Genomic DNA, 25944 nt, shown 5'->3' on the forward strand with positions numbered 1-25944 from the left:
TGGCTGACTAGAACAGGGTGTGGCCTGGGGGGGGGCGGGTCCACGGGTCCAGATTTTCTGTTTGTAAAATCTGGTAACCCTAGGTATATAAATAAAATTTGATGTTGGGTTACTTGCTTTCTATTTCTTGCACATTCAAATGCATGCCAGTCCCCTTACCTTGTTAAAACCCCCCAAAAGTAGAACTGATTTACTGCTTTAGGCAAAAAAGGCCATCTCTTGCTTGCTTGTTATAGGACAGGGGCAGGCAATTCCGGTCCTCGAGAGCCGGAGCCAGGTCAGGTTTTCAGGATATCCACAATGAATATGTATGAGATGGATTTGCATGCGCTGCCTCCTTGAGATGCATATTTATTGTGGATGTCCTGAAAACCTGACCTGGCTCCGGCTGTCGAGGATCTGAATTGCCTACCCCTGTTATAGGGTATTTTCTTACCTAAACAAATTTTTTTTGTGTGTCAGAGCTTTAACAAATGGGTGAGGAGCCCAGGAATAGGTGGGTGGCAATAGTCAAAGAGACGATGTGGGGTGATGCTGGATGTGGATGAGTGGTAGGGAAGCCTCTTTGCTGCTCTCCTGTAGCACTGCCACCCTCCAAATGCTGCTGCCCTAGGCAGATGCCTAGTCTGCCTAATGGCAGGGCCAGCCCTGCAACTAGTGGAGAGCACTACTTAACATCAGTGAGGGAATCCCATTGATCTTAACATTCAGCAGATGGCTACTACTTAAATATATCTAAATATCTCTTATGTACAGTTTCAACTACACTTTGTGCAGTCCTACACTTAAATGAATAAGTTATCCCACGCTATGTTTTGGCCCCTTCCTCACCTCTTCAAAAACTGTCCTCATCATTTCAATAGAGGAGTATTCGGAGGCTATCTGAACATCCACTTGCATCGTCTTCTGTAGGATCTCGCTCATGGTATCTGTCTTGATGAGGGAATGATGCTTGGTCAGATCTCGGTGCAGTTCTTGCACTTGATCCTTTAAATTTTGAATCTCTGTCTGCAAGGTCTACAAGTGAAATAAACACACAGACGTTATTCTTTACAAAGGTTTGATCCTTTTTAGCTCCTGATTTTTAGCAAGGGCTTGCTTCCTTCTGTAACTGTCAGGGGAGAGTGTGGCGCAGTGGTTAAAGCCTCACTCAGCCTCGGCACCCTAAGGTTGTGAGTTCAATTCCCACGCTGCTCCTTGTGACCCTGGGCAAATCACTTAATCCCCCCATTGCCCCAGGTACATTAGATAGACTGTAAACCCACCGGGACAGACAGGAAAAAATGCTTGAGTGCCTGAATAAATTCATGTAAACCATTCTAAGCTCCCCTGGGAGAACAGTATGGAAATTTGAATAAATAATAAAATGATGATGTAGGCTATGTCGCATGTTTATTATATAGTCAAATTGATGTAGTGAAGGGGACGGATCGCCCTGGGCACCATGTTGGTGGGGGCGTCTGCACCCCTCCTCCTCTCCGTCCCCCTGTCTCTTCCCATTCCTTCCCTAGTTGAAGTTGTTTGCAGTGGTCAACAACGTGCTCGTTGCGACCCCACCGGCTCTCCCGCTTATATCGCTTCTGGGTGCCGTGCGTGGGAAGTGATGTCAGAGGAAGGGGTCGTCTCTCCTACTTATATCGCTTCTGGGTGCCGTGCGTGGGAAGTGACGTCAGAGGGAGGGGTCGTCAGGGGTCGTGAGAAGCATGTTGATCGCCGTGAGCAACAACTTCAACTAGAGGTACAAGGGAAGGGGGGAGGCGCATGAGGCAGGCGGGATCGATAAAGAGTGGGGGGAGGGTGAAGATGAGGGTGGGGGAGGGGGCGCCTCTCACCCTTGCTACGCCACTTCATAGTCAAACTTTTCTGGAGAAAGCCTTGTGTCTACTTTTGTGTTGGAAGTAGTTGCACAAGAAAAGGAAGTAGGTCATTTTATTAACCATTATGGAATCATATGAAAGAGAGACTATAGAGTTATCCAGTCCATCCCCCTTCTTCCGAGCAGAATCCACAGTACCCAATGCATCCTAAAAAAATGGTTGTCCAATCAATTACTACAGCCCTCCAGTGACGGAAAGTCTCTTTCATCCTGCTTTTTTGGGTCTTTCAGCTCAATCACAACCTGCCTAAATCAGGGTTAGAGTATCATGAACCTTGGGTCACAACTAGCCATGGTCCTATCTGCCCCGTCCATCTTCTGTGGGTGCACAGCCTCCAGGAATTTTAATTTGATTTAGTTTATCGGGAAGAGCGTACGCACGTGTACAGTGGTCCACGTGTGCATGCACTTTTTCCTGAAAGTGTGAACCCGTTTTGCAAATAGTGCACATGTTTTGGGAGAGTTACACCCCACTGATGACACAAAAACCCTGAAATGCATATCTCAGCACTAATCCTTTGTATTTATCCACAACCTTAAATACCATCTGCATATATCACACTAGTGCAGTGGTTCTTAACCTGGGTTCGACCGAACCCCAGGGGTTCGGTGAGTCAGTCTCGCGGGTTCGGCAGAGGTCAAAACACACCTCCGACTCATATAGCGCTTCGGTCATGTTCAATCATCTATCAGTTATTCAGTGATTTTGATCAAGACTGATCGTGTACTCGGGTTCTTGATCTATCAATCTGTAACTAACGCCTTATATAATTCCTGATCAAAATTTGTGATTTAACTGATAGATGATTGAACGTGACCGAAGCGCTTATGATTCGTGATGATACGCCCCGCTTGTCCATAATTGGCTGCAGGTGATCACGCAACATTGCTTGGCCTATCTGTGCTGCAGGGGATTTGATGCGCACAGTAGTCGAATTGTAACTGTTGTGATGGTACGTCGTGTGATACCTATCTTAATATTTTAATCCCTTACTAACTATGTCGAGCAAAATACGAAAGTGGTCGGACGAATATGTACAATATGGATTCACATGTATAACGGAACGTGATGAGAGTCAGCGTCCTAATTGCATGATTTGCAATGCCAAGTTGAGTAATTCTAGTCTAGCTCCGGCAAAACTAAGGGAATAAAGAAGGGTTCGGTGAACACGCATATGAAACTGGTGGGGTTCAGTACCTCCAACAAGGTTAAGAACTGCTCTAGTGAGATGGTTAGGATTCTTCAATGTTCTAGTGCAACAAGGGTGAGGCATTGGGGAGAACAGGATAGAGAAATAACTAAATAAATGCTTGCATGCATGCGACATAGCTGGTCGCCACCAATTTTCATTGGCTGGCTGGCTAATGCACGCAGCCAGATCCGCTTATAAGGTGTGCGTCAAGTAAGGGCAAAGAAGGAGTGGGTAGGGGAGGGGTGCCATCACCCCAGCTGCCTCTCGCCCTTGCTACGCCCATGGACCTGGGGCAATGGACTGTTGGTGACTTGCCCAGGGTCACAAGGAGCAGCATAGGATTTGAACCTGCAACCTCAGGGTGCTGAGGCTGCAGCCCCTCCTCCACTCCGATGGATGCTGTTGTGGTGGGTATTTCTCCTGTAGAGATTTCTGGCATGGAAAGTCCTCAGGAGGAAGACATGCACCGACAAAATGGTTTTATGAAAAAAACAACCCCCTCCCCCAAGAATCTTACTCTGTACATGTCTTCGTAGTTACGGCAGTGCTCCGTAAAGGGAGTTTCCCCTCCTTCTGCCAGTAGGACCTTTGTGCTGATATAGCGATGCATGGTGGGCTTCCGGACGATAGACATTTTGTCACAGGAAGGCGGACAGCCAGGCACTAATAAGGTCTTGGAGGACTGGCCACACGAAATCCTTCGGAGAAGAAACATTAATGGCAAAATTACAGAATTCACTGGCAATTTCTGTTCTCTAACCCCCCTCCTTTTCTAACGAGCGGCGCGGGGTTTAGCGCCGGCAGCGGCGGTAACTGCTCCGACGCTCTTAGGAATTCTACGAGCGCTAAAACCCAGTGCTCCACGTCAGTAAAGGAGGGGGTAAATTTGCGAGTCGTTTTACTAAGGTGTGCTGACCGATTTCGCAAGCGCTACCAATGATCTGCAAATACTCTCACAGGCAGAAAACAGAGCAGACCCATAGTATCAAGAATACTGCGATTTATTGGATGAGCAAAACCTGACTTAGCTACATTTCGTCTTCAGGCTGTCTCAGGGGTAAATACTAAAGTACAGTTGAAACCAAAAATAAACATACAACCTGAGGTCAGAAATAGGCTATAATATCAAATTATTCAACTGACCTACATAGATAACAAGATTCATGGAGAGTGATCAAAATAAAGTTTATAAAATTACTCAGAGATATGGAATTCTGTAAGGAAGGCTTGAAAACCTCCCTTGGGTGAAGAGTTCACCTTTCAGTCATTGTTGTTTTATAAAAACTTTGATCACTGACTCCACAGAATATTGCTTAACTTTATTTCAAAAAACTTTTTTCTTAAGGATTTGAATGTATTTGAGAGTCACTCTATGTTGTAGTATATACTGAAATAGCACTTAGCTTAACCCTTTCAGGACCATAAGGATCGTAGGCCAATTTTTGTGGTTTTGACGACATTTTTATGGTAAAAAGGGCTTGCAGATGCCAAAAAATTGATTTTTTTTGTGAAATATCATTATTTTTTTTTAAAAAAAAATCAAACTTCTGGCTTATGGACAGTGTGGCAAGTGAATCTTCTCGTCAATCTGGCAACGACGCTAATGAATGAATGTCGGAACCAGTTTGTTTACATAAAGGCAGTATCGTATGGAATCCGTACATATCAAATTTAGAACTGTAGACTATCCCAATCAAAATTTATAGGATTTTAAAGTTATGGGACAAATATGTCCCTTGGTCCTGAAAGGGTTAAGCAGGACTTGGGGGTCCCAACGTGGCCCCGTTTTGTTCCCTGCCTCAGGGGACCCGAGTGGCGTGATTCAAACAGGTTCCTGGTGAAATGCAGTTGGTAAAAATGCACTCGTGACTGAAAAAAATGATTCACTGCTGAAAGAACGGTTGCTTTCTTCTTGAAGATTCAAAAACCGCCAGGAAAAAAAAAAAAGCAGTTGGTACGAAAGTGAAAAAATACTATTTAATCCTTCCGGTGAATCAGAACCACAACAGAGCACAAGCTACTTACATGTTTCCGCTGTTGATTCCTGAGCAGCCACTGCCCATGTTCATAGCACCTGGTCTTCGTGGATTTAGAAACAGCAAAGGCTCCAAACATCGGGCAAACTCAGCTCCATAGTCTGAGTTTATCTGAAATACCGTCAGAAGTTAACACGTTAAAGCTTTGATCCTTAACCAGAGGACATTAATAGATGCTTATTGTCTAAAGCAGTAGTTCCCAAACCTGTCCTGGGGGACCCCCCCAGCCAGTCAGGTTTTCAAGATATCCCTAATGAATATGCATGAGAGAGATTTGCATACCTGTCACTTCCATTATATGCAAATCTCTCTCATGCATATTCATTAGGGATATCTTGAAAACCTGACTGGCTGGGGGGTCTCCCAGGACAGGTTTGAGAACCACTGGTCTAAAGGAAAAAAGGTGTCTACTTACCTTTACAATCTTACATGTAGTCATAAAGCAACTAAACATTACCCAAGTGCATACTACAATACAGTATCTGAACAACAGCAAATTGCCTGGACCGGATGGTATACATCCCAGAGTGCCGATAGAATTAAAAAAATGAACTTGCAGAGCTATTGCTAGCAATTTGTAATTTTTCTTTAAAATCCAACAGTGTTCCCCTGCGAATTCGCAGTTTTCAAATCGCAGACTCACTAATTCGCTTTTGACTGCTAGACATTGTAAAATTCTGCTAAAGATCCCACTATCTTTTTTCTATTTAAAAAAAACCAACCAACCCTCCTTTTGTAGTTTTCCCTGAATGTTTCATTTGCTGTCGACTATTGTTTTTCCATCCATTAACCCCTTACTGGTCCTGTCTGTCCTGTTAGTCATGTATTTGCTATAAGAATTTTTGTTTCTCTGTATCATGTCATATATTGTTTATAGAATTGTACATCGCCTTGAATACATGATTAGGCGATCAATCAAATTGAAACTTGACCGCCTCTTCCTGAACTAAATTCAGGCTACACCAATCAGGAGCTGCGTGTCAAAGCAGCTCCTGATTGGTGGAGCCTGACTTTAGCAACAGGAAGAGGTCGGAGCATACCGCAAGTGATTTTGCACCTGCCGGCGCCCCAGCTGTCCTCTCCTGCCTCGGCGCCCCAGCTGCCCTCTCCTGCGATTTTTCAAAATTCACGGGAGTTCCTGGAATGGAACCCTCTTGAATTTCGGGGGAGTTCTGTATAGTAGGCTGCAGCAAGATACTCAGAATGCCAGCAGAGTAGTGTAACTCCCGCTGGCTGGACTCCTCATTGATCCTTATACTGTGTCATATCAATTTCATTTTCAAATATCCTCATTCTTCTTTATTTAAACTTTTTTTCTTAAAACTTTTTAGATTTTTCCGGATGTAAATCTTTCCAGATAATTTCTAAACCAATTTATGATATGTAATAAATTACTTAGCTTTGCATGGGACCTCCTCCTATGAGATATCCGTTTAAACTAACCTTCATCAGGAACGCGGTAAGTTCAGACTGGAACACGCATCTAGCGTTGCCCTGTTTTTCCGTTGATAGAGCATTGTTCTTGACAGTCTTTGCAGCTTGTGGAAAAACAGGGCAACGCTAGATGCGTGTTCCAGTCTGAACTTACCGCGTTCCTGATGAAGGTTATTTGAAACGGATATCTCGTTGGAAGAGGTCCAATGCATGGGCCAGTTAGGCAGGTCCGGTTCAGGAGATTATGGTGCCCTGGACCATGCCCTGCCCCCAGTCCATGCCACGCCCCCGGCCAGTTCCCTCCTCTGACATTACTGCCCAGCCCCGGCAGGATGCAGATACATAAGCCAGCTGCCACGAGAAGGGAGGGCCAGCATCAAGCAGTAGATTCAGAGGGAGGAGGGAAGTACTGTACGTTCTTCCTCTGATGCTGGCCCGACTCCTTGTGGCAGCTGTTCTATGAAGCTGCACCCTGCCGGAACAGGGAAGCAGCATCGGAAGAGGGAGGAGGGGGAGGGAAGTGTTGGTAGGTTAGCTTATGGGCCGGTAACATAATGGGCGTTGTGACAGGAATCTGGCTAGTCCTACTAGAAAAATGGAGAAAGTCCCTGTAAGCCCCATTAAAACCCTGTTACCAGGTATAGGAAACATCCTGAACAGTGTAGAAATCCTATGCACAACTTTAGTAAGGAGCCCGTCCCTTTAAGAGTGACCAGAGCTCAGGCGGACATCGAGAAGGCAGGGCCCTTTAAGAGTTTGTCTATCCGTGCTAGGAGAGGGCATGGCGGGTTGCCGAGGCTCCCATTGACTGAGCTTTCCTCCTCAGAGAAAGGAGGGAAACAGCTGGAACAAGCAGCTGAATTTAAGCTGGGAAGGAAGCCAGTCCTTCCAGCTGAACCAGGGTCAGCACAAGGCAGTTCCTCCGGGGACTGGGAAATGGAGGAACTGGAAGACATTCATACCAAGCCAGTCTCAGAAGCCCAGCCTGAGGATTATGATATGGAGTGCCCAGAGGACTATGCCTGACTGGGGAGAACAGCAGATGGACTGTGAGTAGGCTGTTAAACCAAGTAGATTTTTTTTTTCACTGAAGTTTGCATTTGGATATTTTTGTTTTGAATCCTGCCAGAGTATTGAGCTGGGGACATTGTGGGGTGTGCCAGCCATCCCAGGAACTGCAATTTTGGGTTTTATTTTTGGAGCAGCTTGTGCACTGCCCTGAGCTGTGCTTTGGGGTGAAGAAGTAAAACCTGAGCTGGTTGTTTGGGAGGGTGGCAACACCTGTGGTGTCCAGGCCTATCTCCTCCCAGCCTGTTGGATTCGGCTCTACCCAACAGGGCCACAACCAGAGCCAGGGACAGTGTTTTTTTTCCAAGGAAAAGTGTTTGACTAATGCACTGTTTGGATAGGCCCAAGAGTGAGGCCAGAAGGAAAAATTTGGGCTTTTGTTTAGGGACTGGACTGAGTCTAAAGCACGGCTTGTGCTAAGGTGGAACTGGTTTGTTTCTTGATAAGAATGAACTGAATTCATAGAAGCTTTTTTCTTGTTGCTCGTGCCACACCTGCAAGTGTGTTTGGAGTTTGTTTTACCATTAAAGTGTTTTGCCTTATTCAACCAGGGAATCTCAGTGTGCAATTCTTGGGAGGCACTGAAAGCTGTGTTCCACCACCTTTATTCAAACTCTGGGACTGGGATTCAGAGGGGCAACAAGGCCTAGCCAGAATCCTGTCCCACAGTGTCTGGGACCTTTTAGCGCCAGTGCCCTTTTAGTGCCAGCCTCACCTGGTCCATAGGTTAAGCTGGTCTTGGGGTTAGGAGTATTGCAATGAATTATTTGCATTTTGCTGTCCACACCGGCATTAAACCTGGACTTCAGGGGTCACAGGCAGCCCTGGGGCCACGTGTTGGAGACCACTGCAGTCAGTCAACATTTGCTTTCACAGGTTTACAAGTCTGATTTTGAGGTGTAGTGATCAAAATTCACACCATTTCATTAGCGTATCGTTCCTCTTCACTGTGCCGTCTGCAGAGACATCATACCTTACTACTCTGAGTTGGTCTCAAACGATGAGGAAGTTTCACAATTTTCTGCAGCCTCTCCATTAACTGCTGTAAGAAAACAAAACAAACTCAGCATTTCCTCTCCATCATCAAAGTCACACGAGTCTGAAAATCTTTTCTCAGTTCAGAGCGTCTGACGGGTTTTATAAAGTACTGATGGGCCAATTCCCTTCTTACATGACAGGCTTGTTTTGTCATTCCTCTACACATTATTCACGCATTACCAAAGCTTTCTTCATTTTTCCACCATTCAAGGGCTGTAGGTATAAAAGATATTATGATAGAACTCTTTCTTTTCAGATCGCATTGTGGGATAAAGATTTTAAGCGACTCTTATCCTCATCTATTTCTTATCGTCACTATAGGAAACAACTTTTACGAAGGTGCACTAGCATTTTTAGCACGCGCTACAATGCCACGTGCACTAACCCTACGCTACATGGAAAATACTAATGCCAGCTCTATGGAGGCGTTAGCGTGTAGCACGCACTAAGCGTGCACTAAAACCACTAGCATACCTTTGTAAAAGGATCCCCAAGTTTCTTGGTTCTTAATATTAATGTACACGTCTCCCTCGGTATTCGCGGGGGATAGGGGCAGAGCCGGACCGCGAATTGAGAAAAACCGCAAATAACTTCTGGTCCGGCTCTGACCCACCCCCGCCTCCCTCCCGCCTTCCCCCCGGCATCCCGGCCTTACCTGGTGGTCTAGTGGGCTTTCGGGGCAGGAGCGATCTTCCTACGCTTCTGGCCCGTGCAGGTCGCCAATAGGAAATGACTGCCGTGAGTTCCCGTAGTCTCTCGAGACTACAACGGGAGCTCATGGCAGCCGTTTCCTATTGGCGATGTACACGGGGCAGGAATGTAGGAAGATCGTTCCTGCCCCAAAAGCCTGTTAGACCACCAGGTAAGGCCGGGATGCCAGGAGGAAGACTGGAGGAAGGCTGGAACGTCCTAAACTATGGGTTCCCCCCCCCCAAAAAAAAAAGAAATTGCGAATATGTGAAACCACGAGTGTCAAAACCGCGACTAGGGAGGGGGAAGTGTATCCATCATTTTGAATTATGTTTTCTAGTTAATCTTTTGTTAACCGCATTGAACTTTAAGGTAATTGCGGTTTAGAAATAAATTATGTTATGTTATCCAGGAATTCAGATCAGGAGGCCAACTGAAGAGGAACTTCCTGGTTGATCTTATATTCTGCTTATATCTCAAATAATTCACCCCCCCCCCCCACCCCTTTACGAAGCTGCGTTAGGCTTTGTTTATCACCGTCCGGGGTTTTTTTTTTTTTTAGCTACAACGCTCATAGGAATTTTATGAGCATCGTAGCTAATACTGCTGCGGCCAGCGATAAAAAAGCCTAATGCGGATTCGTACAATGGATGGGGCAGGGGGAGGGGTGAGGAGAAAAAATGGGTGGGTGGGTAAAATGGATTACAGTACAAAAAAAAAACCTTCTCAATGAAGGGAATTACAAAACCATTTTCCCAGAAAAATAATTTGAAATTCAGTAATTAGTCCTAGAAACAAAACATTTTTAGAGCTATCCTAATATACAAAAAAGATGGTAATTATCTAGTTTGGAAGAGGAAATTACAAACAGTTTTCCTCAAAAAAAATCATTCCTATTCAGTAATTAGTCCTAGAAAACAAAAACGTTTCTAATGCCTTCTTGAAATGTAAATGATAATTGTCCAATTTGAGAAGGAATATCATTCCTAATTTTCACACTCTGGTATACAAAAATTCGCCCCCTCCCCAACAGATTTTCACTGAATATTCTTCATAGATGGGAAATCTAGATCAAATCTCTGTCTCCATCTTGATGTCAAACAATTAGTAGGAAATATAAATAAACAATCTAGGACGGTCTTCAGCATTCTAATACTACTACTTATCATTCTATAGCGCTGAAAGGCGTGTGCAGCGCTGTACATTTAACACACAATAGACAAGTCCCTGCTCAGAAGAGCTAACAATCTAATTAGACAGACAGGACATCTCAGGGTTGGGGAGATTATGGTAGAGGAAATGATACAGTGGGTCTAGGTATCTGACAGCAGTGAGTGGGAGTTAAGAGTTGAAAACAGATTTTAAAAAAGTGGGCTTTTAGCTTGGATTTGAACACTGCTAGGGATGGGGCATGACATATTGATTCAGGCAGCCTTTTCCAGGCATGGGGCGCTGCAAGAAAGAAGGGACGGAGTCTGGAGTTGGCAGTGGAAGAGAAGGGTACAGATGAGAAGGTCTTGCCCGATGAACAGAGTTCACAGGGAGGAGCATAAGGGGGAGATAAGTGAAGACAGATTTTGGGGGGCTTCAGAATGAATGCACTTTTAAGTCAGTAAGAGGGGTTTGAACAGTATTCGGAAATGGACGGGGAACCAATGAAGTGACTTGAGGGGAGGGGTAACATGAGACTAGCAGCTCTCACAGAATGAGTCGTGCAGCAGAGTTCTGAACGGATTGAAGAGGTGCGAGATGGGTGCACGGGAGGCCTGAGAGAAGTACGTTGCAGGGTTTTGGTAGTGTGTTCAGAAAAGAGAGGATTTTGGTAATGTTGTAAAGGAGGAAGCGACAGGTTTTGGTGGTTTGTTGGATCTGAGCAGAGAAAGAGGAGTCAAAGGTCACCCCAAGGTTGCAAACTGACGAGACAGGGAGGAGAATAGTGTTATCCACAAAAATAGAGAAAGGTGAGAGGGGGGAGGAGAGTTTAGGCGGAAAGATAAGGAGTTCAGTTTTAGCCAGGAGAGATTTAAGAGCAAACAAAAATGCTTTCTTTTTAAAGATGCATTTGATAGCTAATATAACTAAAATGTAGGACTAGATTAGGGTTTTCTACTAAGCCCTATGCTTTAAACTTTCTGTTTTTTTATTTCTTCCCCCTCCCTAATGTTGTTTTGCCCTTATATGTTTCCTTTACAATTTTTTAAAATTGTATTTCTTTACCTGCTCCCTTCCCTCTGTATCATTAATTTGTCTTGTCAGTCGTATTTACATTGTCTGTTTCCCTTCAACTATTGTAATTTAATATTTTATACTTTGTACATCGCTTAGAATGTTAATAAGCGATTAATCAAATATGTAATAAACTTGGAAACTTGGAAACATCCAAGTGGCAATGTCAGACAGGCAGACCTGAGATTCGGGCCTGAATTCCTGTAGAGATATCTGGTGTGGAGAAGTAGATCTGGGAGTCCCAAGGCCATGTCAAACAAAACTCCCAGGTATTTCAGGCACTAGGTTGGCTCCAGCTGGCTGTTCTTGAAGTGATAATTCATCCCAAGTCCTGGAGGAGTTGGACCACTCTTGAAACTGCTGGTTTGCTTTCCTCCTTGGACAGGGCTCTGATTAGCCTATTGTCCAAACATGGGTGCATCTGGATCCCTGCTTTGTGGAGATGCGCTGCCCCCACTACCATCATCATGGTAAAAAGCGCGAGGTGCCATCACAAGCCCCAAGGGGAGCGCCGAGAAATGGAAATGATGCTCCAGCACATGAAACCACAAGTAGCTCCAAATGGGCCAGATAAATGGGAATGTGGAGCCAGGATTCTGTCAAATTGAGGGTGCCACTACCATTATGACCGATCGAATGGTCTCCATGCGGAAATGTGGCACTTTCAGTACAGCATTGACCAACTTGAGGTCCAGAATTGGCCTCCAGTTGCCTGAGCCTTTCTTTGATATGATGAAGTATATGGAGTATCTGCCCAAGCCCGATTCTTTGTCCGGTACTGGCTCTATGGCACAAAGATCCAGTAGCCTTTGTACCGTTACCTGCACTCTGAGGGCTCTCTCCAGTCAGCCAGCTAGAGAATCTGGAATGAGGGCAGAACAAGTTATCAAGGTTATCTAAGCGGTTTTTACAATCAGGTACTCAAGCATTTTCCCTCTCTGTCCCGGAGGGCTCACAATCTATCTAACGTACCTGGGGCTAAGGAGGATTAAGTGACTAGCCCAGGGTCACAAGGAGCAGCGCAGGGTTTGAACCCACAACCCCAGGGTGCTGAGGCTGTAGATCCAACCACTGTGCCACACACTCCTCCACTACATTTTGTAACCTTAGACCCAACGATCTGCGCCTATCTGAGCCCAGACCGACCAAAAGGCCCCCTATCGGGGGGGGGGGGAGGGGGTACCCTGTCCTGTCCTTGCATCGTTGTCTTTTCTTGGAGGCTGGGGAAGGATGAGAGCAAGAGGCTTGCTATCTCCTACCCCTGCTGAACCTCTGCCATCACCCCCTAAAAGGACCTCTGCATGGCTTGGCCTCCTGCATAGGGATGGAATCTTCGAGAGCCTTGAAAATTCCCACGTCCTGCACCCTGAGTCATCCAGCATCTGCTGTCCAGCAAGGCTTTAGGTGACGGTCTGTATCGCTGACCATCAGGTCATCCAGACCCTTGCTAAATAGCATCTGCCCTTGAAAGGGAAGCATGCTCGGAGTGGCTTTAGAGCAGGGGTGTCAAAGTCCATCCTCGAGGGCCGCAATCCAGTTGGGTTTTCAGGATTTCCCCAATGAATATGCATGAGATCTATTAGCATACAATGAAAGCAGTGCATGCAAATAAATCTCATGCACATTCATTGGGGAAATCCTGAAAACCCGACTAGATTGCGGCCCTCCAGGAGGGACTTTGCCACCCCTGCTTCAGAGGCTGACTCTCCTGCCCACTGTCTAATCCAGAGCATCCGCAGAGGGAGCCTAGGCTTATGCCTTGCTCATTTCCGATGATATCATACAGAGCATTCATTACATAATCCATCCCAGAAAGGAGCATTTGGCAAAGCTAAACCGGCACAGAGGACGGGAAAGGGCGGGAGCGTGTGGCGGGGAGGTGTAGAAGAAGGCAAGGTGGGGGGAGCGCTTCTGCTCTCGGTGCTTCCCGCCCTCACTGCACCAGTGCCCCTAAGAAACTTATCATTCAAGAGCAGTTTGTCTTGGCGATGCTCGTTTTACTTACATATCCTAAATCAAGAAATTCGGCCTTATTAGCTGAGCTCAGGAAAGCAGAACAAGTAACAAGATGAACCTGGCGAGAGAGAGAGAGAGAGAGAGAGACAAGTTTTGTAAAGAGAAAACCCACTTCCTTTGTTAACAGACCTTGTACTGATATTACTCTTCCTTGTGTTAAGCTCGAGATCCTACCTTTCCAGCCTGGGCACACAGAGCAAGGATGATACAGTCTGATTTCCAAAGACATTTCCAAGCTTCATGCACAGGAAATTTAGGCAGTTCTATAACTGGGAGCCTGCATTTCCAAGCTCAAGGTTACAGAATACCAGAACTTTCAAGGCTAAGGGCACGGATTGGATCCGATCCGTGAAGGATCCGATCCAATCCTTGTCCAGGGGGCTGATTCATGAATCACCCTCATGCAAATGAGGGTGATCGGAATCGTGCCTCCAACTGAGCGCCCGGATCACTCTGTAGCAGACCATCTCTAGACCATCTATCCAGTTTTGCTGCTCTGGTGGTTAGTAGGTTGTCATACATTCTTCTTCGTTTGACATTTCTGGTAGGTGGGTGTGTGAATAGTGTGTGGGTTCTCCTGTGTCTGGCTGAGGTAGTTTGCGTTAGTCGGTTAGTAGGTTGGGCTGTCTCCGTTTATAGCTTTAAATAGTAGGCAATGGAATTTGAAGGGTTCTCTTGCTTGTATTGGGAGCCAGTGTGAGTTGTGGTATGCTAATTTCATGGAGCATCTCCTAGTCTTTGTACTTTTTGAAAAAGTAAAAAAAATCAATTCACTTATACCCATTCTTCATCACTTAGGATTTTGTAGACCTCTATCATATCACTTTTGATTGGACATCCCCAAGGATGGGGTTGAGATGGGCTTTGCAGTTTATACACATATACGTGAAACTTTAAGAGTAGGCATGCAATTTAATCCCGCAGAGCTGGTGTAAATGTGTCCTGCATAGTTTTCCTGCATTTAAGATTATACCTGCAGGGTTGGCAGAAGCGAAGCCAGGTGCGACAGTTGTTCCTTAAAAGCCTTCTCCTTTTCTTCATGTTGGCTGAGAGAATTATGATATAAAACATGATTTAGCTTTAGCATTTACAGCACAGAAGAAGAAAAATGGCACAGATGATTCAAAGTAATTGATATATCTGAATCCTGGTTTCCTAGATTTAAGTGTACTTTTCCATTACTGGCTTCTTTTTTTTTTTTTTGGGGGGGGGGGGGGGGTTAGGCAATTCTGGTCCTCGAGAGCCGAAGCCAGGTCAGGTTTCTGGATATCCACAATGAATATGTATGAGATGTATTTGCATGCACTGCCTCCCTGAGATGCAAATCTATGTCATGCATATTTATTGTGGATATCCTGAAAACCTGACCTGGCTCCGGCTCTCGAGGATCGGAATTGCTTACCCCTGGTCTAGGCCGATGTCTCAAGCACCTGCAACAAATGCTTTCAGGATCAGCCGTTTAGCAGCCAGGTGACTAAGGCCTAGATGCACTAAAAGGATCAGTAAGACCTTGTGGGTCTGCTCTGATCCGATCTTTTGACCGATTCAAATAGAGCTATTCATGCACTAAAAAGTTTGCATGCAAATGATTCACGTGGAGGTTTGTCGTAATCCCCAACTCTCCCGTCCGATTGATGACTGTGAGAACGACTTTTGCACGTGTGCAGAGCCAGCAGTGGAATGACATTATCTCACTGTGTTTTAGCTTGAACATTTTTATCACGCAGAAATCACAAGACAGTAATGCTAAAATGTCAAAATCAACATAGCTTAGGTTATTAAATGTTTAATAGTAACATGTAAATAAGTACATTAAATTTCTCATTGAAAATCAAAGTGGTTGCTGAGAAAGCTACAAAAAATTGTAGGGGGGTTACGTTTTTATGTTTCACCCTATATAGGGGTTCCAGACGTCTGGATTTCCCCAGACATGTCCGGGGGTCCGGATGGCTTTTCAAAACCCGGCACTTTATCCGGATTTTGAAAAGCTTCCTCTCCATCGCGTTGGGCAGGAGGGGGCGGAGCTAGGGTAGACCTGGGGCGGAGATGGGCAGGCCTGGGGGGCGGGTCTAGGATGTCTGGATTTTACAGTCATAAAATCTGGCAACTCGACAAGTTAAGACAGTAAAGTCACTTTTGCTCTTTCCCCAAGCTGCCCTAACACCATCCAGATGGCGCCAGGCATGATTTTGAATGACATTATCTGGATAATGACCTGCAAATTATTGGCTGGGCCTGGGGGAGCCCTAGTTATCTGCCGCCCAGAAAATTAATTCTGAATATTGGGCCATTAGCTGTTCAGGTGATCACGTGAGCCAGATTTGGAATAAGTAGGAAATTGAAGAGGGATAGGACCAATGAACCTATGCATTTCTTTCCACCCAATCAGGTTACTAGGGGGACATTTATTGAACTCATGATCTGGGGCTGTCCATCCAGTTGGCAACATAAATATAGTCAGAAGAGGGCGCTGTGAACCCACTATTCAGTTTTACAATGTGATCACTTCCGACAAAATGGAAAAAAAAAAAAAAAAAAATCAGTAAGCGAAAGCAATAATTTAATTTACACACTAACAATTCCCTAGCATTACATTCCAATTCCTGAGTAAAAGGAAACTGTTTCATAGCTGCTGATGCTATCATTTATCTGGAATGTCTGCAAAACAGTGCAGAGGAATACACAGATTTCACCAGCTGTTGTTTTCAGACACATTCTCTCTCTCTCTCTCTCTCAATCTCTTAGATAACCCCTGGCCACACTCTCCTTTTCAAATTCACTCACTGCAAATGGCTCCTACTTGTTATAGAATCGTGCTTTCCAAGTTGTGGGCATAACTTTTAATTATTGCCAATTATGAGGTGTTAATTGGAAATTATTGGTGCTGACTAGGCCAATTAATCAATTAAACATATCGTCTACACTGATGTGTACGCACTACCTTTGAGGGAATTTGAGGGACAGAGTACAATTGCCCAGTGACATTCCACTCCGATATCTGGATACATCCATACATCATTTTTTTTTTCTCTCTCACATATGCACACATGCACATCCTTATCCATTTTATTCCCCCCCCCCCAACCAACCCATACAGATTCATACTGGGACAGACTGAAGGTCCATCAAGCCCAGTATCCTGTTTCCAACAGTGGCCAACCCAGGTTCAAAGAACCTGGCAAGATCCCAAGAAAATTACAACTTCACCGCCGCAACAACTTCATTGTGTCCCTCGCGACCGTGTCGGCTGATGTCACTTCCGGGTGCCGCACATACGAAGTGACATCAGAGGGAGAGCCGTCGGGGTCGCAAGGAGCACGTTGAAGTTGTCACTCATGGCTGTGAACAACTAGAAGGGAGGGGGGGTCACGTGTGGTGGTGGGAGGGGGAAAGGAGCGAGGGGAGGGGGTGGAGATGAGGGCGGGGGAGAGGCGCCGATCACCCTCGCTACGCCACTGGCCCTCACATTCCAAATTACTGGAGGTTTCCATCAAAGCCCTTTCCAGCCCATCCTAAACCGAATTGCCATATCCTGGGACACAGACCAAGTCAGTCTGCCCAGTACTGGCCTTAGTTCTTCAAAACTGGAGTCGCCATCTTAACACATCAAACATACATGCAATCATTTACGTTTTCTTTTCTATACCATTCACGTTCTAATTTATGCTATTTACGAGAGGATTCAAAAAGTTTCTGCACTTTCAGATTGGGGGGGGGAAATGGTTGGAGGGCGGAAGAAGTGGTAAGAGGGCGTGTCGTAGAAGGTCATGTGACCAGTCGGTCAGGCAAAACAGGGTGATTAGGTGGAAAAGTGATGCAATTTGCTTTTGGGATATTTAAGGTCATATGTAGAAATGAAACAAAAACATAAAAGGAACAAATAATACATTTTTTAATTGGACTAACTTAATTGTAGTTTATAATTAGCTTTCGAAGGTAACCCCTTCTTCCTCAGATCTGAAAGCTAATCATAAACTACACGAACCCCCGCTTTTTTCAAAACCTTAGCGCAGTTTCATGACACTCATTAATGTCAGAGCTGTTACCGCTACGGCCGGTGCTAAAAACCGCACTCTGATTTTGTAAAAGAGTTGTGTGTGTGTTAGTCCAATTAAAAAAGTATTAATTTTTTCCTTTATATTTTTGTTTTATTTATACATATTACCTTGAATAGTGGACTAACATGGCCGCCGCACCATTTCACTCGAGATAATTAATAAATAGAGTTTCAAAAATAAAAGTGCGGAAACGTTTTGAAGATCGCTCATAATTTGGTGATCTCCCTCATGAACCCTTCATATTCTTACCAGTTGTCTGGAGTCATACGTACCACTGGACGGCTTTCAAGAGGATCTTTTTCCTTTCTGCCAGTTTCTCCTGTGAATAAGAACATAAGATTAGCCTTACTGGTCCATTAAGCCCAGTAGCCCGTTCTCACGGGGGCCAATCCAGGTCACTAGTACCTGGCTAAAACCCAAGGAGTAGCAACATTCCATTCAGAATCCTAAAGAATAGCAAGATTCCAGAATCCCAAAGAGTAACGAAGGATTCCGGAACCCCAAAGAGTAGCAACATTCCATGCTACCGATCCAGGGCAAGCAGTGGCTTCCCCCATGTCTTTTTCAATAACAGACTATGGACTTTTCCTCCAGGAACTTGTCCAAACCTTTCTTAAAACCAGCTACGCTATCCGCCCTTGCCACATCCTCTGGCAACACGTTCCAGAGCTTAACTATTCTCAGAGTGAAAAAAAATCTCCTTCTATTGGTTTTAAAAGTATTTCCCTGTAACTTCATCGAGTGTCCCCTAGTCTTTGTCATTTCTGACGGAGTGAAAAATTGATCCACTTGTACCCGTTCTACTCCACTCAGGATTTTGTAGACTTCAATCTTATCTCCCCTCAGCCATAGTACAGGGAATTACATAATTTGTCTGTGCCTGAAGGATGTCTCCTTAAAGAGAAAACTCTTTATGTTGACCTGGAATCAATGTTCCCTCTAAGGACTGAGTTGACCTGAGTAAAACATTTTCTTTGCGACTAAAGAACTCAGTTGAAGTGAGCAAAAATGTGTTGTTACGAGGTGCACATAAACCCTCGCAGGGAAGTTGGAAAGAATTCCATGAGTCAAACTCTGCATGCTTTCCCTACTTAGTTGCAAATTTCTCTCTGCATGCTGAAGCAAGTGCTTGGAAAACAGCGCCACACTTTTTATCGGCACTCTGGGATGACATCATTTGGGGGGGAGGAGCCAGCAAGGTAAAAACTGCGAATAATCGAAGTCACGAGTAATAAAACCACAAATACGGAGGGAGAAGTGTAGTAGAAGCACTTTGGAAAAGCGGTAATGCGGAATTAGATTTATTTTTTTTTTTACGGTACCTGCATGCTGCTAAAGAGGCTATTGATGGATGTTTCTTCTTCATCCGCACTGTTGTGCACTTCTTCTATCATGGCCTTAAGGAGGATAATAGCCTCTCGTGTCGACGTCTGCAGCTCCTTCACTGCCTAAGCAAAATTAAATAAAGAAACAAAGAAACGACAAAACTGAATTGCATAGAGTGCCCTTTTTAGAATACTAACCTGGCACAGACCTTCCCGGCACCTAACTGGGGAGTGTGTGGGGCAGTGGTTGGAGCTACAGCCCCAGCACCCTGGGGTTGTGGGCTAAAATCCTGCACTGTTCCTTATGACCCTGTGCAAGTCACTTAATCCCCCCCCCCCTTACTCCAGATACATTAGATAGAGTGTGAGCCCACCAGGACAGATGTGGAAAAATGCTTGAGCACTTGAATAAATTCATATAAACCATTCCGAGCTCCCCTGGAAGAACAGTATAGAAAACTGAATATACTGTGAAGATAACCAGAGCTGGTATTGTGACGTCATAATGCCTCATTCCACCAATGCCTAAGAGCCAACCTTATCAGTGATGTCACAATGGCTTGATTGTCCTTTACTTGGCTCTCTTTTACTGCATTTTGATTTCTAGAGTGATGCAGTGGTTAAAGCTACAGCCTCAGCACCCCGGGATTGTGGGTTCAAATCCCGCACTGCTCCTTGTCACTTAATCTCCCAGTGCCCCAGGTACATTAGATAGAGTGTGAGCCCACCAGGACAGATAGGGAAAAACGCTTGAGTACCTGAATAATTTGTAATCCACTTAGAATTGTAGGCTATAAGAACTGCCGCTGCTGGGTCATAAATAAATAAATAATTGGGCCATTTACTGAATACAGCCATGTGAGTATAAGTAGTGGTCCTGCTCATGGCCCTTCCATACTCCATCCCTTGAGCTGTTATCACTAGCTTCCATCCTGTTAAGTTCAATCTATTTGTACCGTCTTTTAATCTTTGTAAACCGCATAGAACTTCACGGTCCTGCGGTATATAAACTGTTATTGTTATTATTATGTGAGCTCCTACACGCTACACGCTAAGCAACATATGTGCTCTCAGCCAATTCTGTACATCTTAGGGCAAGTGGTATGTAATTGCAAGCACCCTCTTATAGGATTAGTCTTCACACATTTAAATGCCGTGGTTGGCATTTAAAAATAAAACTAGTCCCAGCGCTTAAATATTAGCGCAACCAATGCGTATATGCGATGATACTGTAGCATGCATGAAAGAGCGACTCCGTTACACAAAGCTTTGTTAGTCCTGCTAAAGGAGATGAAATGAGTTCACAGCAGAGGTGAATTAATCAGGTGTGACGGTATAATTTTTGCATTTTCCCTTCCCCATGACTTAGAGCTGTGAGAATCTGCATTAATGCAAGATCTCGGTCTGCACCAATTTGTCTGCTCCCACTGCTTATCCTCATCATAAATCATAATCCTTTGCCTAGGGCACGACAGTCTTGTCGGTGGTGGAACGACTCTGAATGCAAAAGCAGGGCCATTAGAGGGGCTGCAGAAGAGGATGTGAGACAGCCATGAATTTTTAGTGCTGCTTTTTTTTCGCTAATCGGTGGCCAAGGACAAACCCAGCCCTGCTGGGAGCAGGCAGCCTTAGTAGGGACCATTTAATATCAACTGTGTTTCTCAGAGTTTCGTGGAAGGATATTTTCTATTAAAGGATTTTTTTTTTTTAGGGGGGAAACCGCTCCTCCTTCCTCAGGAACAAATGGCATCTCCTCATAGGGTAATTCCCCATGATGCTGGATGACTTGGATGGTTCCTGAATATCTTTTGCTGGGCTTCTGTTTAGTGGTTTCTTAATGGTTCCATCGGAAGCCATACTCAAATTCTCGAGTGTCATTAAGCTTTGAAGGCATGCACGGCAACGTCAAATAAAGACCTTAAGGTGTGCTAATCTGCAGTAACAGAATAAAATATTTTGGCCTCTGGTGGGCACAGCGGGAAGCATGCCCTTCGGCCACCATTCCAGTCTTTCCTTTCCAAAGCTTTGCCAGAAGCACCGTTTAAAATACAGCGCCCAGGGGAAAGTTCCAGTCGCCCCCACCCCAGTTCCGACTCTGCCTCTTTCCTGGACACTACAATACCACAGATCTTATCTGATTCGCGGTTTTGTCCTGCTCCTTTTGATATATGACAATGCATTTAATCGGCCAAGATTTATTCCAGGACCAATCGGAAATGTCGCATCAGGCTTCTGAGAGCACACAGGTTTCTCTCTTTATTTAAAAAAAAATAATTTATATTCCGCATATCCTACAATTCTGTGCGGATTACAAATTATTTGGGTACGCAAGCATTTTGTCCTAACTGTCCCGGGGGGCTCCCTCTCTATCTGGGGCAATGGGGCTTAAAGGGCAAATTCTAGAAGAAGCGGCCAAAATTTAGACGCCTACTTAGGCACTGCTCAGCGCGATCCAAGCAAAATTGGGCGCTGTTTAATGAATCACGCTGAGTGGCACCTATTTTGGAGGCGCCCAAGAAATAGGCCTGCTCTAGGCACAACTAAAAGGTAGGCGCCTAGCTGAGCGCTTAAGCACGCTTAAGAGCAGCGATTCTGCAACAAGGCGCCTACCACATAGCCACGCCCACACCAATTTTTTTTGAAGGCCGCCTAAATTTTTAGAGGCGCCTTGTTGCAGAATCACGCTTTCTCTAAGTTAATTGAGCTCCAAAATAGGTGCCTAAGATTAGGCGCCGGTTACAGAATTTGGGCCTAAGTGACTTGCCCAGGGTCACAAGGAGAAGTGCGGGATTTGAACCCACAACCTCAGGGTGCCACTGCACCACCCACTCCCACAACCGCTCCCACAAAAGGCGGAGCCTATGTGGTCTTGGTGTACTTACTGTATGCGGAATGTTCATGCAGGCATGAAGGAAAATGTTCTTTCAGCTTAACCCTAGACTTAAGAACATAAGAAGTTGCCTCCGCCGGGTCAGACCAGGGGGTCCATCGCGCCCAGCAGTCCGCTCCCGCTGCGGCCCATCAGGGGGTTGATGCCTAATCCTTGGAGCTTTTGTTATGCAGTTGCCTTTCACAAGTTTAGATGCACTTAAGAGGGAGTCTGATGAATGAAGGCTAAAGTATTGCCCCCCCCCCAAAAAAACAACTGCGATGTGAGCAAGACAATGCAAAGGATGAAAAAGACTCTGAGGGGGTGAGGGGGCGATCCGCCCTGGGTGCCACGTTGGTGGGGGTGCCAACACCCGTCCTCCTCTCTGCCCCCCCCCACTTCTTCCCATTCCTCCCCTCCAAGTGCGCGCCTCCTTTCCCTTCCCCCATACCTTTAGTTGAAGTTGTTGTTCACAGCGGTCAACAACGTACTCTTCGCGACCCCCATCGGCTCTCCCGCTGATGGCACTTCCGGGTGCTGCAGATAGGAAATGATGTCAGAGGGAAAGCCAATGGATCATGAGGAACACGTTGTTGACCTCCGTGAGCATCAACTTCAACTAGAGGTAGAAGGGAAGGAAGGGGGGGGCACGTTGCGACATGTGGGATCAGGGAAGGAGTGGGAGGGGCATGCACGGCAGGCAGGATTGGAGAAGGAGCGGGGGGTGGAGATGAGGGTGGGGGAGGGGAGCCACTGCTGAGGGCACCTCTTTTTACGCAATGTTTATTCATTTTTGAGTGTATCTGCTCTGTGGGCATTCTTGAATATGTTTATCTGATGGTTTGTTTATTATATTACGGTGGCTGATCTTTGCATTGATCTTCTTAGAATGCCTTTAGAAAATGGCCACAATTTGTGGAATGTTGGCACAGGGGTCCTGCATAAATTATCTCTCATATGCCAAACTCTACTTACCATAACTGCCTGGTCCAGTTTCTCACAGCCTTGAATGTAGGCTGTCTCGATATCAATGCAATGGGCTCGACTTTCCCTAAAAAATATAAGCAAAGAGCTATATTTATTTATTTTTTATTTTTTAAAATATCTTGATTCATTTTAAAGTCAAAAATAAGTGCAACATATTATACAGACATTTTACACTTTAACAGCACTTAAACTCTATCAAATTATATTTTATGACAAATATATATATCATCCCCCCCTTTCTAAATATCCAACGATTGCACTCAAATTATATTTATTTATTTGATTATTTAGCCCGTCTTACCAGAGGAGCCCAGAGCGAATTACAGTTTTACATACATAATAAGGATTTACATACATATAAGGATTAGCAGTTACAAGGTTACATATTTAGAAGGGTTAACAGTATGACAATTAGTTGGGGTGTTGGGGGTTAATAAAATGCAGGAGAGGGTCTACGACTTCTCTCATTATTAGCAAATTCTTGTGAATACAGTATCATGATCGAGAGTTTATTGTGGGCAACATTGTTTTGGGAACTATTTACGTTGGCAGGCAGGTTCTGGTGGTTCCCACCGTGAATGGAGTACGGTTCACAGGACAGAATGTATGGAATGTCTGGTTCGTTTTGAGCTACGGGATTACAGGTTGGGACAGTCTATGTGACGGTATTAGGAAAGAGGTGGGCTTTTATCGCTTTTCTGAAGTCAAATAGTTTAGAGCAGTGGTTCCCAACCCTGTCCTGGAGGACCACCAGGCAGTCAGGTTTTCAGGCTAGCCCTAATGAATATGCATGAGAGAGATTTGCATATAATGGATGTGACAGGCATGCAAATCTGCTCCATGCATATTCAATCTGTTTTTATCCCTGGGTTGGTCACTGTCAGAAACAGGATTCTGGGCCTGATGGACCTTCAATCTGTCCCAGTATGACAACTCTTATGTTCTAATGTTCTTATCTTCCTTTGTCCCTCCATATCATCACAAGCGTTTAGCATAATATCATCATCTCTCACACACCAATCTACTGTACTGTGCTTCCCCTGCTCCTTCCCGTCCGCCACTCCACACCCATGCTCTCCCTTCCCTCCTCCCCACACCTCTAAATCTTCGCCAGCGCGAGTGGCTTCTCCAGCATGCTCCTCACGCCAGCATTGGATTTCCCTCTGATGTCACTTCCTGGCCCCGTGACCCGGAAGTGATTCAGAGGGACCCCAGGCTGGCGCGAGCAACAGAAATGAGAAGTTGCTTGTGCTAGCAAAGATCTACAGAGGAATAGGGTGGTGGGAGAGGGATGGCGCGAGCGTGGTATGGTGGTCCGCTCCCCCCCCCTTACTACAGTACTATACCAATTCTTTGTCCACCTTTCTTTTACTCTCTACCACATCCTTTTCCACAGTCTTACTTCCTTCGAGTACATTTTCTTATAATGAGATCATGTTGCCCTATCGCTGCTAATGGCACTTGATCCTCTGCATTTTGAACCTCTGGCTCCTCGTTGTCCTCTGAGCAATTCAAACTTTGTAAATGAGATTATGAATAAATTGTGGGATGCGGTAAGGGGCAGGGGAGGGACTTTCATAAACTGCAAAACAGCAAGAAATTCATGAAAAGAGCCACAAATGCAAGAAGAAATACAGAACATAAGAATGTGTGAATAAACCCCCCCCCACAAAACCTCCAGTTGCTACAGTGGTTCCTCTAACCCGGTGGTCTCAAACTTGCGGCCCGGGGGCCACATGTGGCCCGCCAGGTACTATTTTGAGGCCCTCGGTATGTTTATCATAATCACAAAAATAAAATAAAACAGTTTCTTGATCATATGTCTCTTTAGCTATAAATGACAATATTTTTATTAACACTTAGCTAAAAGGAAAGATTGATAAACTATAAAGAGTTTTACCTCATGCAAAATTGTCATTTCTTTAATAAGACATTAACTACTTTTCCTGCAGACCTCCAAGTACCTACAAATCCAAAATGTGGCCCTGCAAAGGGTTTGAGTTTGAGACCGCTGCTCTAACCTGTGACCGAGTGGCTTCCGTCTACTTACACCTGCATGTCTCGGAAACAGTTAATACACAGCATGGATTTCTTTTCCGTTGAAAACATGATGTATGGTTCCTCGTGAAGTACTGCAAAACAAATATTGAGCGTCACAGAGTCGAACTGGAAAAAAAAAAATCGAAACCTATGGCAGGCGCTGGAACTCAACAGGAAATTGCTCAGTGTAATTTGTGAATTTTTAAGTCACTCGTATTTTCTATGAGTGGCGGATGTGCAATTCTCTTCACTCCCTTCCCAATGGGGCTAAAAGCCTGTTCGTGAAACAGGCTTATTTAGAAAGGAAGCAGAGAATCCAGAGACAGAAGGGAGGTCCACTGCTGCCCTAAGGATGACATCGTCTCGAAGAAAATACTTTACAGCGATGCATTCCTTCAAATGGTGGCTTAACTAGGGACAGTGGAGTAGTAAAAGGGAGGCGGTCCACCCTGGGTGCCGTCTCGGTGGAAGCACTGGCACCCTTCCTCCTCACCGCTCCTTCCTTGCCACCCCACTACCATGTGCGCATGCCCACCCCTTCCTCCATACCTCTAATGCTCCCAGCGCGAGCAGCAACCCCAACCTGCTGTTTGCGCCAGCACTCGCTATTCCTCTGACAACACTTCCTGGACCCAGGAACATTAAAAGAGGTATGGGGGAAGGGAAGGGGGTGTGCTTGTGGCAGGAGAGGGGCGGGAAAGGAGCAGATGGGAATGGGGCTGAGAAGAGGGTGGTGCGGGGGTCACCTCTGCCCAGATGCCTCTCACTCTCACTACGCCATAGGCTAGGGAGGCTGGTACCGAGGTGGCAGCACCTGGCATCACTGCGCCATATGCCCCCTGCTCTTCCCCAACTGTGCCTCCCCTGACCCCCGTCCCCCCGTGTACCTCTTGAAATGTTTGCCAGCGTGATCAGCATCTTCCACCTGCTGCTCACGCTGCGGCTCCCTTCTCACATCTTAGAGATGTACGGTAAATGGGATGAAATTAAGCTTGGAGGATAGAACGTCAACTATGCATGCTAGGATTGGAGCATCAATAATATCTATGGCTGACATAAAGCTATGGGATGCCTTGCCTGGTATCCTG

The 25944-nt window shown here is 45.4% G+C and overlaps 1 protein-coding gene across 1 annotated transcript in view; it reads right to left on the reverse strand.

The window, feature by feature from the left end:
- Window positions 1–25944, reverse strand: part of RNF207 (ring finger protein 207) — a 47297-nt gene that overhangs the window by 2601 nt on the left and 18752 nt on the right. Inside the window, exons 5-14 of the mRNA XM_033922505.1 lie at window positions 24867–24948; window positions 22805–22880; window positions 18958–19083; window positions 17908–17954; window positions 14551–14623; window positions 13567–13635; window positions 8581–8649; window positions 5095–5216; window positions 3587–3767; window positions 832–1017 (exon numbers count right to left, since the gene is read on the reverse strand). Of these exons, the coding sequence (XP_033778396.1) occupies window positions 832–1017; window positions 3587–3767; window positions 5095–5216; window positions 8581–8649; window positions 13567–13635; window positions 14551–14623; window positions 17908–17954; window positions 18958–19083; window positions 22805–22880; window positions 24867–24948 (1031 nt within the window). The remainder of the gene's footprint in view (window positions 1–831; window positions 1018–3586; window positions 3768–5094; window positions 5217–8580; window positions 8650–13566; window positions 13636–14550; window positions 14624–17907; window positions 17955–18957; window positions 19084–22804; window positions 22881–24866; window positions 24949–25944) is intronic.

Source organism: Geotrypetes seraphini, chromosome 15 (genome assembly GCF_902459505.1).
Source record: "Geotrypetes seraphini chromosome 15, aGeoSer1.1, whole genome shotgun sequence".
NCBI lineage: Eukaryota > Metazoa > Chordata > Amphibia > Gymnophiona > Dermophiidae > Geotrypetes > Geotrypetes seraphini.